This window comes from Bos indicus, chromosome 13, assembly GCF_029378745.1.
Source record: "Bos indicus isolate NIAB-ARS_2022 breed Sahiwal x Tharparkar chromosome 13, NIAB-ARS_B.indTharparkar_mat_pri_1.0, whole genome shotgun sequence".
Lineage (NCBI taxonomy): Eukaryota > Metazoa > Chordata > Mammalia > Artiodactyla > Bovidae > Bos > Bos indicus.
In genome coordinates, this window is record NC_091772.1 from 67473790 (window position 1) to 67484862 (window position 11073).

Below are 11073 nucleotides of genomic sequence, written 5' to 3' on the forward strand. Positions count from 1 at the left end.
AGCGTGGCCCGGCCCGCCAGGTCCCCAGGGCAGCCCCGGCCGGCCCGGCCTAGCCACACACGCACCATGAAGTACCCTCTGGTGCCACTGGTGAACGAGCTGACATTTTCTTTCCTGGTGTTCTGGCTCTGTCTGCCCGTGGCCTTGCTGTTGTTCTTGCTGATCATCTGGCTACGCTTCTTACTCAGCCAAGGTGAGCTGCCCAGGCCGGGCCCTAATCCTGGAGCTGGGCAGGGCATGGAACAGGGTGGGGTTCCTGAAACAACTGTCAAGAAAAGGGTTTCCTTCAGGTGTTTTAGGGATTTCCCTGGTGGTTCAGACGGTAAAGCGTCTGTCTACAATGCGGGAGACCCGGGTTTGCTCCCTGGGTTTGGAAGATCCCCTGGAGAAGGAAATGGCAATCCACTCCCAGACTATTGCCTGGAAAATCCCATGGACAGAGAAGCCTGGTAGGCTACAGTCCATGGGGTCGCAAAGAGTCAGACACGACTGAGTGACTTCACTTCACTTCTTCAGGTGTTTTAACTGCTGGCTCTGTGTTAACAGATGGTCGTCCGCAAGAGAAAGGACTGACTTGCTAGTTTAGAGTTTCTGAACCTGGAGTCCCAGAGTGAATCTTGAGTTTGGGAAACAACACGTATGTGTTGGGAAACAACACGTATGTGTGCATGTCCGTCCCTTCAGGGCCAGCACTAGCACAGAAGGTCTTTGGTCTGTATGAAATTATTGTGAGTGCGATTGCAGATTTGATTAAGGTATCCTAGATAGAAGATTGGAGAAGGAAATGGCAACCCACTCCAGTGTTCTTGCCTGGAGAGTCCCAGGGACGGTGGAGCCTGGTGGGCTGCCGTCTACGGGGTCGCACAGAGTCGGACACGACTGAAGCGACTTAGCAGCAGCAGCAGCAGATAGAAGATAAAACAATTTGCTTTTGCACTACAATATAAATATTTATGGTAAAATAAACCTGGAACAGAAATGGACTTGGCTGTTGTGTATACAAAATTCATGATTTCCGAGAAAGCACTAGTTATGTGCCACTGGTAATAAGAGCTATTAATATCAAAATGTATATGTAAAGTATATTTTATTTTTATATTTATAAACATATAAACAGAATAACAGAACTATACTTTTTGTATGAAAAATGGTATCAAATGTAAAATGTATGTGTCAGCATGATAGTGAACGCTTTTTGTTTTTGCAACCAATCAGTAATTTAGGAGGAATTGAATCTTTATAATACATAAGCAAGTACAAAAAGAAAACAAGGTGTCCCTTCAGGGCCACCACTAGCACACAAGTCTTTGGTTACAAACTGGCAAGAGGTGGCCCCCTCTGGGCTGATGAAGTAGTAAGTGCTGTCCCTGCTGTGGGTGCAGCCAGGGCACAAGGCTCCAGGAGTAGAGAGCCTGGGCTGGCTTTCAGCCCTTCTCAGCCCTCAGCCTGGTGCTTTTTCAATCAACAACCAGCTGGATGGGCACAGCGGTTGTTGCGCCCATCAAGCACAACAATGCCTAAGCGGGCACCTTAGGCATTTAGCAGGTACTCGGAGACCACTCACTGGAGTAGGAAATGGCACCCCACTCCAGTATTCTTGCTTGGAAAGTCCCATGCACAGAAGAGCCTGGAGGGCTACATACAGTCCATGGGGTCGCAGAGTTGGACCTGACGGCACGCGCATGCGCACATAGAGACCACTCACATGGTTTCCAGCTCACATCGCGCCGCAGGGAGGATGTGGGTTTCTGTGGGACCCAGAAGCCGGCTGACATGTGTCCTGAACTCAGCTAACCACCCAGAGGAGCAGGAGACAGGGCGAAGCTGGCCTGAGGGAGGCTGGGGGCGGTGGGCCAGCGGGCAGGGACGTCAGGAATGACACTCTGCACCCCGAGGGTCCCGCCCGCCCCCCGCAGCCACTCCCCTCACCCAGGGACCGCTTGACCCCCCCACCTCCTGCTCCGCTGCCCCATCACCTTTGACCAGTTGGGCAGGGAGGGCGCTGGGTGTGCTGCCAGCTCTGCTCAGATGGCGTTCAGACCGGCCGAGCAGCTCACCGCCAACTTGTCCCATGATCTCCAATGTGGGGGCGGGGAATTGTGCAGTTGGGAGTTCCTGGCGAGGGCTTCCAGAAAATGTCTTAAGTGTGTTCTCTTTCGATTCCCAGGCTGGACCGCAGGCTGAGGGCTGGTGTCATGGTGTCAGGTAGAAGGTGGAGCCCTTGTCTGGGTAGTGGCTATAGAAGCACATCTCTCTCGAGCCTAGGGGAGGTGGGCCCAGGTTTCAGCCTCTCCCCTACCCCCTCCCCGCCCCCAACCACCCGCTTTTTTTTTTGGCCATGCCACACAGCATGTAGGATCTTAGTTCACCGACTAGGGATCGAACCTGCACCGCCTGCGCTGGAAGTGCAGAGTGTTAACCAGTGGACCACCAGGGAAGTCCTCTCCCTTGCCCTTAATTATAACAATAGCTTTTATGAAAACTGTACTGGGGCCTGATGCTCAACACTCGATGTGTGTTATTTCATTTAATCCCCAGGATAACCCTGTGAAATAATCCTTACCGTACAATTGAGGAAAGTAAAGTTGGGAGAGAAGTAACCTGCCCAAGGCTACACACCTGTGAAACCCTTGAGAGTGCCCTCTGGTTCCCATGTGGGCTCTGCCGCCTACCAGCTGTGTGACTTGGGACAAGTCCTTTCTGAGCCTTAGTTTTCTCCCCTACAAAATGGAGATGATAATGATCCCTTCCCTTTGTGTGTGTGTGTTAGTTGCTCAGTCGTGTCCAACTCTTTGCAACCCCATGGACTGTAGCCTGTCAGGCTTCTCCATCCATAGGATTTTCCAGGCAAGATACTGGAGTGGGTCACCATTTCCTGCTCCAGGGGATCTTCCCAACCCAGGGATTGAACCCGGGTCTCCCACATTGCAGGCAGACTCTTCACCATCTGAGCCACCCCCATCTCCCTTACCTTTAGGCCTGTGGAAAGATGCATGTCAAGGGGAGGGTACACGGATACACAGGGCACCTAGCAGGTGCTCGAGGGCTGAGAAGTAATCCAGGCAGTGTCAAGGTTAGAGGACAAGCAGGCATGGCTTTGGGTGACTCTTCTGGAAGGTGGGACACCGTCCCTGAGGTCCAAGGCAATAACCTCCTCCAGCAATTCATTTTCCCCGGAGGCTCAGCTCTAAGCCATCCACAACCTGCTCCGTTTGACCCCTTCTCTGACGGGCATTCACCCACCGACATCTCACGTGGCAGTTTGAAAGACATCCTTTTGTTAATTTTGCCATGAAGAGAAACTGTCTTTAAAGCGAGGCAAGCAGCCCTCCTGAGGGCCCCTGTCTTCTTGGAATTCTCAGTATTACTGGGTCTGTTCTGTCCTTGTGCTGAGAATTGGCTCAAACCCAGGGTCTGGGTCTGCCAGGGTTTGCTGGGCTGGGACTCCAGGCACCCTGTCCAGGGGTTTCTAGTCTGCCCTGGATTTCTTTGTTGGAATCAGTCTGGTCTGGAATCCAGTATGAACAGCAGGCAAGAGGAGTTCTGATTCCCCTCTCCCCGCCCCTGCTTGGCCCGGCTTAGCGGGGCAGTTTCAGAGCCCAGAAGGCAGAGGGCTCAGCACCCATGCATCCCATGAGGGTGGAGGCGCTTTTCCAAGTGCAGTTGGGAGCAAGTGGATAGGAGGAGGGAGCTGCCTGGTGAGAGGAGAGCAGAGGCAAGAAAAAGAAAAGGTCATGGCAGCTGAGCCCTGAAGAGGAGGGAAGGAGAGTAATGCCAGTCCCTAGCCTGACATGGGGAAGCAGGATGTAGCCTCTGAACTCTGCCTTCGAACAAGGGCCCCGGATGGAACTGCACCAGACTGTGGAACCTGCCTTTGAGTCCCAAGCTACCACCACCTGGTGGGAGCCTGGTTTCACCTTTCCAAGCTTCCTTCCTTGCAAAAGATGAATAACACTGATAATTGCCTTCATGAAGTTGTTAAGAGGATCAAATGAGAAAGTGATGTAAAACACAGCACAAAGGAAAGAGGAACACGGAAACTTACATTACCATGTGTAGAAGAGATAGCCAATGGGAATTTGCCGTATGGCTCAGGAAACTCAAACAGGGGCTCTGTATCAACCTAGAGGGGTGGGGTGGGGAGGGAGATGGGAGGGAGGTTCAAAAGGGAGGGGATATATGTGTGCTGCTGCTGCTAAGTCGCTTCAGTCGTGTCCGACTCTGTGCGACCCCATAGACGGCAGCCCACCAGGCTCCCCCGTCCCTGGGATTCTCCAGGCAAGAACATTGGCGTGGGTTGCCATTTCCTTCTCCAATGCATGAAAGTGAAAATGAAAGTGAAGTCGCTCAGTCGTGTCCGACTCCTAGCAACCCCATGGACTGCAGCACACCATACTCCTCCATCCATGGGATTTTCCAGGCAAGAGTACTATCTATGGCTGATTCATGTTGCGCTTTGACAGAAAGCAACAAAATTCTGTAAAGCAATTATCTTTCAAAAAAAAAAAAGCACAGAGGATGTGTTCAAAAAACAGTCACTGTCTCTTGGGAGGAAAAGTCACTTCATCACACTGATTTATTTATTTTTTTAATGATCTCAGTTCTTTTTAAAAAAGATTTATTTATTTATTTTTGGCTGTACGAGGTCTTTGTTGCTGTATGCGGGCTTTCTCTAGCTGCAGGGAGCGGGGGTTACTCTCTAGCTGCGGTGAGCAGGCTTCTCATTGCGGTGGGTTCTCTTGTGGTGCACAGGCTCAGTTGTCATGTGGCATGTGGGGTCTTCCCAAAGCAGAGGTTGAACCCGTGTCCCCTGCATTGGCAGGCAGACTCTCAACCACCAGGCCACCAGGGAAGTCCATCGCACTGATTTTAAATCACAGGAACTGCACTGAAAGCCTGTTTAACATGTCTTACTTCTCAGTGAACCCTCACCATACCAGGAGTTATTATGATGCCCATTTTACAAAGGAGGAGATCAAGGCTTGGCCTTTTCTTGATATGCATTTGAGGGGCTGTTTTCAGCCTCCTTTACTTCTCTGCAACCGGTGAATCACCTTGAGTATACCAAGAAAAATAATAATCTCTCCCATTTGCCTTCTTTTCTCAACTTGCTTTTCTGAGATAAGCCATGTTGGCAAGCTCATGTGCCCATTTAATAATACGTAATTATCCAAATAATACAAAACATAATAATACAAAATAATCCCATTTTTTAAAAAATGGGAGGTGTGTTCTTTGGATTTTTTTTAAAAAGGGATTCTTTTTTTTCTTAATATATATATATTTTATTGAAGTATAATTGACTTACAATGTTTCAGGTACACAGCAAGATGATTCAATTATACATATACACAAATAATATATATGAGTATATGTATAACTTGAATATGTATATGTATATTATTTTTCAGATTATTTTCTATTATAGGTTGTTACAAGATACCAACTGTAGCTCCCTGTGCTATACAGTAAACCTTTTTACCTGTTGCATATCTATTTCTTAAATTAGAAATCTAGCATTCTATTCATACTAAATCAAACAAGTGGAATCAAAATGTCATAATTTTTTTAGTTAGGCAAAAATTCATAAGTTTTCTAAAATTAAAGGGATTCTATCATATACTTCTCTGCAGTGCCATTGATTGGGTTGGCCGAAAAGTTCACTTGGGGAAGGATGTTGGCCGACCCAATAATACACCACGGACATCCTGCAGGCAGAAAGATACAGATCTGACATGTAACAGCCTCATGACATGCCACAGGATGGAGGGGTTCTGTGGTGTGAGTGTGCCACACTTCCTCACCCAGACCTCTCATCATGGACACACACGTGGTGTTCAGGGTATTTTAGTGTGTGTGTGCTTCACCAAAGAACAGTGCTGTGAGAAAAACCACTGGACACATATACTCAGATTTTTGTTAATGAATGAACCGGTGGACCAATGGATGAGCAGGTGGGTGGGCGGGCTTATGTCTCTTCAGTGTCCCCTCCTGGACCATGCTCAATGCAGGTAGGTCATTTCTTCACCTCTAGGGTCCTTCCTCCACTTAAAAAGAAATATTTATGTATATATGTATGGCTGCACTGGGTCTTCGTTGCTGCTCAGGCGTTCTCTGGTTGAGGCAAGTGGGGGCTACACTTCATTGCAGTCCATGGGCTTCTCATCACAGCCCTCTAGGACTTGCAGGCTTTGGTAGTTACAGCGTGCCGGTTCAGTAGTTGCAGCTCCGAGGCTCTAGAACTCGGGCCCAAGAGTGATGGCACGTGGGCTTAGTGCCCCATGGCATGCAGGATCTTCCCAGATCACAGATCAAACCCGTGTCTGCTGCACTAGAAGGCAGGTTCTTATCCACTATCCCACCAGGGATGTCCCAGGGTCCTCCCTCTTCTAGAAGGTTGGTATTTTGCGGACCAGCCTTCTTTCTTGGTCTCTGGCCACCATTCAAGGCCTTGAAGTCTTCCTAGGAGGGCTGTCTCACGTGTCATGATTCTGCCTTGGCCCCCTGGCCTCAGATAAGGCTGCAAGGATGCCGGTATCCGGCAGGGGGCTCCTTCAGCATCAGGAATAGGAGATAAGAAGTGACCACCCAAGTGGCCTTGTCTTGTCCTTCCACAGATTCAGAGGAAAATGACTCAGATGTATGCCTCGATTGGGAGCCCTGGAGCAAAAACCCTGACGAGTTTTGCCAGGAGGAGATGCTCCACAGCCAAGAGGAGGAGAGGCCCTGCTGCTGAGCCTATTCTGCCTGGTGAGGCCCCTCTGAGGGTTGGAGAGCTGGAACCAGAAGCCTCAGCGCTTCTGAAGCCTCAGCCAAAGCCTAGGGCGGCTGCCATCCTAGAAGTCTGCACCCTCCACTGCGCTGGAAAGCTTGAGGTCTCTGCCATCAGAGAACCTTCTGCCTTGTTGTGTGGGAGACCTGGTTTTGCAGGTCGAAGAACCAATCACCCCTCCCATAAGGGTTTCTTTACAAAGGTCCCCCTGCCTTTTATCTCTGTGACCTCACCTGCCACCACTCTCCTTAGAGTCTTTGCACTGGCTCTTCCCTCTGCCTGGAACATTCTCCTCCAGACATCCCTCACCTCGGAGATCCTGCTCAAATGTCACTTTTTCAGTAGGGCCCCCCAGCCAACCTCCTTAATATTATTATCTGTCCCCCTCACTTACTTTGCTATAAAATTTCTTTTGCCATGGCACTTAACATCCCTGACATGCTCGATAACTGACATCTCTCTTCCTAAGCACCCACAGCAATGCCTGACACAATGGGGGCTCCGTAGATATTTGTAAAAGGAAGGCGAATGACATCATAACAGTAGTAATAGTAATAACGGGACTTCCCTGGTGGTCCAGTGGTTAAGACTTTGCTTTCCAGTGCAGCGGGTTTGGGTTCAATCCCTAGTCAGGTAACTAAGATCCCAGATGCCTCTGTGTCCAAAAATCCAAAACATTAAACAGAAGCAACATTGTAACAAATTTTAAAATGATCCACATTAAAAAAAAAAAACAACTTTAAAAAATATAGTAATGTAATAATAATGGCTGATAGTCACTGGGTTTTTAAGAAGTGCTAAGACCTTTGCTACGGAGAAGGCAATGGCACCCCACTCCAGTACTCTTGCCTGGGAAATCCCGTGGACGGAGGAGCCTGGTAGGCTGCAGTCCATGGGGTCGCTAAGAGTCGGACACGACTGAGCGACTTCCCTTTCACTTTCGTGCATTGGAGAAGGAAATGGCAACCCACTCCAGTGTTCTTGCCTGGAGAATCCCAGGGACAGAGGAGCCTGGTGGGCTGCCGTCTATGGGGTCGCACAGAGTCGGACATGACTGAAGCGACTTCGCAGCAGGACCCTTGCTAGGCACTCGCAAGCTCATTTACAGAGTCCTAAATGAGGGAATGCGGAGTGGCAGTGCAGTTAACTAATCTGCCCGAGGATCAGAGTTCTACCCTCGCTGAGCAGGGGACACCTAGGACATCCCAATGGGATTAAATGCCACTTCTGTGCCAGTGACTCCAAATCTCTCTCGCTCTAATCTCCCTCTGAGCTCTGTTATCTGTCCACTCGAAGCCTTCTCATGGCTAAAATGAGATTCTTCCCTCCCTTTGCTATCCCACGAAGCAAAGCACAGCATCCAGTCTTTTCCCTGCTGGTCCCCATACCCACAAAGAGCACTGCCATTGGTTGGTCTAGCTGCCTGAGCTGCAAGCCCAAGAGTCAGGCTTCATGCCTTTCTTTTCCTCCTACCCACGTCCAGTCCATCAGCAACATCCTAAACGCCATCTCTTACACGTCCTCTCCTCTCTGTCCCCAGGGCCACCCCCAGGTCAGCCCGTGTATCTCACATGGAGAAAAGAGGCGGTGGCAAGAAGCAGGGACCTTCACTCAACCTCAGAGACACTGATTCTTAACCTTGTCAGGTCATGACCTTGACAGTTGAGGGCCCTTTTCCCAGAAAACCACACACCTGGATGCGCACTCAAAGTTTTGTGTCCAGGGCCAGCTTCACAGTGGTCACCTGTGTAGTCCCACAAGGGTGCCTGTTCAGGAGAGCCTCGTGCTTTGTTTAACCTTCTGCTGTCCTCATCTTGAAATTCTCAATTTATTTTGGCCACGCCATGTGGCTTGTGGGATCTTAGTTCCCCAACCAGGGATTCAACCCAAGTCCTAGGCAGTGCAATCATGAAATCCTAACCACTGGACCACCAGGGAAGTCCTTTGAAATTCTTAATTTTTGAACAAGGGGCCCCGCATGTTCATTTTTTTAATGGGTGCCACAAATCACGTAGCCTGACCTGTTTGTGTACAATTGTACACAACTTTACACTGTTGTGTTAGTTTCAGCTGTACACCAAGTGCATCAGCTCTGTGTGTACACATATCCCCTCCCTCTTGAGGCTTCGCATCCCATCCCACCCCCCGGGTCATCACAGAACACCAAGCTGAGCTCCCTCTGTTAGACAGCAGCTTCCCACTAGCTAACCTATCTCACACATGGTAGTGTATGTTGTTGTACTATTAATGGGGAGAGAGAAGGAGATTTTTGGTCTCTACCCTAGAATCCTGTCCCATTCTTTTTTTTTTTTCTTTTAATGTTTAATTGGAGGATAATTGTTTTATAATGCGGTGTTGGTTTCTGCCGTACAACAATGTGAATCAACCCTAAGTATACGTATGTCCCCTCCCTCTTGAACCTCCTGCCCACCCACGTCCCATTCTCCCTTCCCACCCCTCACTTACTCTTTCATCTCCCTGTCACCCTAGATTCAGCGTTTCACTACTTCCCAGCCTGGTTTTCCTGGCGTCAGTGGGGCCGTGGCCATGGCCAACGGCGATGGGAGACTCTCCAGGGAGGGGAGAGGACTTTGGCGAGTGAGGTACTCCCCTGTGAGCCCAGTTTGGCTCCTCCACTGATGGACACACGAACGCCTCCAGAGACCCGGCTCTTCTCTGTTACAGACGACCTCCCCAGCCCCCCAGGGAGGAGCCGGAGCTCCTCTTACACTGTGAAGACAGCATAAGCGGGCCCCCGGGGAAAAGCTGGCCAGCTGAGCTCAGAGGTCTTCGAGGGCAGGGCTGGGCCGGAGGGCGTGGATCTGTATTAAAGAAACAAAGAGGGTTCCTGTGCTCAGGAGACCCTGACAAACCTGCTGGGCCTGATCAAGTCCACTCATTTGACAAGCTGTGGGGCCGGGGGCAGCCCTGGCACCGGGGGTCGTCCTGGCACCGACTCGTGCCATCCTGACCTTTGGGGATCTGTTCCCATCTGTCCAAAGGGCTGGCAGATCATGCTCTGAACTTCTGTTCTCTCATTTCAAGCACAAATTCACTCATCTTTTTTTTTTTTTTTTTTTTTTTGGCCATGCCACCCACATGACCTGTGATCTTAGTCCTCCAACCAGGAATTGAATCTGGGCCCTTGGCAGTGAAAGCATTGAGTCCCAGCCACTGGACCACCCAGGAATTCCCTCAGTCTCACTCCTTGATTAGTCTTCAGGTTGATTTTAATAACAAACATTCATTTAATAACTATCACAAAAAGAAGAGCTCCCGGTTAGTGAATGCTTACTGCGTACCCGGTGCTTTCCCAGGCGTTGTTTTTATACACACGATGGTTTTTAACCCTCAGAAGCACGCAGTGAGGTAGGGTCTCTGGTTATCCCTGGTTGACAGATGGGGAAACCGAGGCATGGAGTTGTCAATCACCTTGCTCAGAGTCACACCAGTGGGGCTGGAAGGGAACCTCAGCCCTGACTCTAGTGCCAGCCCTGCTCCGCGGTGCCAGTTCTCCAGGATGGGGTGTTGGAAGAGAACATGGAGGAGACACAGAGCTCTGACCTTTCCAGAACCCCCCTGTCTCTGCACCCCCGCTGGCTACACGGAGGCAGCAGGGTTGATGGGCTGGAGATTAGGACAGACCCATGGGATCACCTGGGTGGTCATCTTTGTCCCCTTTTTCTCTCTCAACCCATATCCCACCAATCCCCATAAGGCTTCTAAACAAAGGAGAGAGAATAAGTCTGAGTTATTAGAGACGGAATTACTTTTTTTGGTTCATTAAATGGGCAACTTGATTTTTTGTTACCTTTTTATTTTATATTGGAGAACGTGCTTCTGCAGGCAGGCTTGACCGTGTTCCAAGGAAGGATCAGAGCAAAGCTCCAACCCTCTGGGGAACTCCCAGAACCTCTCTGGAAAGCCCTGCAGAGAAGCCTGTCAAAGGAGCAGCCACTGTCAGCTGTGGCAAGTTGTTGTCCCTCAGGGGCAGGACCCCAGGATAATCCTCTCTTAGTTTTTTTTAGAAAGGAATTAGAGCTAGAGGATTTTAAAATGTGAGACCGCCCCACGTTCAAATAATGGCAAGCTACACTGAACTTGCTAACATTCCCGGGTTCAAATGATGGCAAATAGTAAATGTGCTCTAACATCCGCTAGGGGGAGCCACTCTGTTACTTCAAATGGAGCTTGGAGGATCCTGATCTGGTTGGGAGCATTTGTCTTCTCTGGGGTCAACGGGCAGCACTGAAATTTCCCCTAGTCACCTGAAAAATGCAGCCGGCCGCTCCCTCCCAGAA

General features: G+C 49.8%; 1 protein-coding gene across 1 annotated transcript; it reads left to right on the forward strand.

Moving 5' to 3' along the window:
- ADIG (adipogenin) lies at positions 1-10572 on the forward strand. Its single transcript, XM_019972416.2, has 3 exons — positions 1-193; positions 6618-6750; positions 9263-10572. Exons 1-2 carry the CDS (start codon positions 67-69, stop codon positions 6734-6736), a joined length of 246 nt encoding a protein of 81 aa, XP_019827975.1. The 5' UTR covers positions 1-66; the 3' UTR covers positions 6737-6750; positions 9263-10572.
- The last annotated feature ends 501 nt before the right edge of the window (positions 10573-11073 follow it).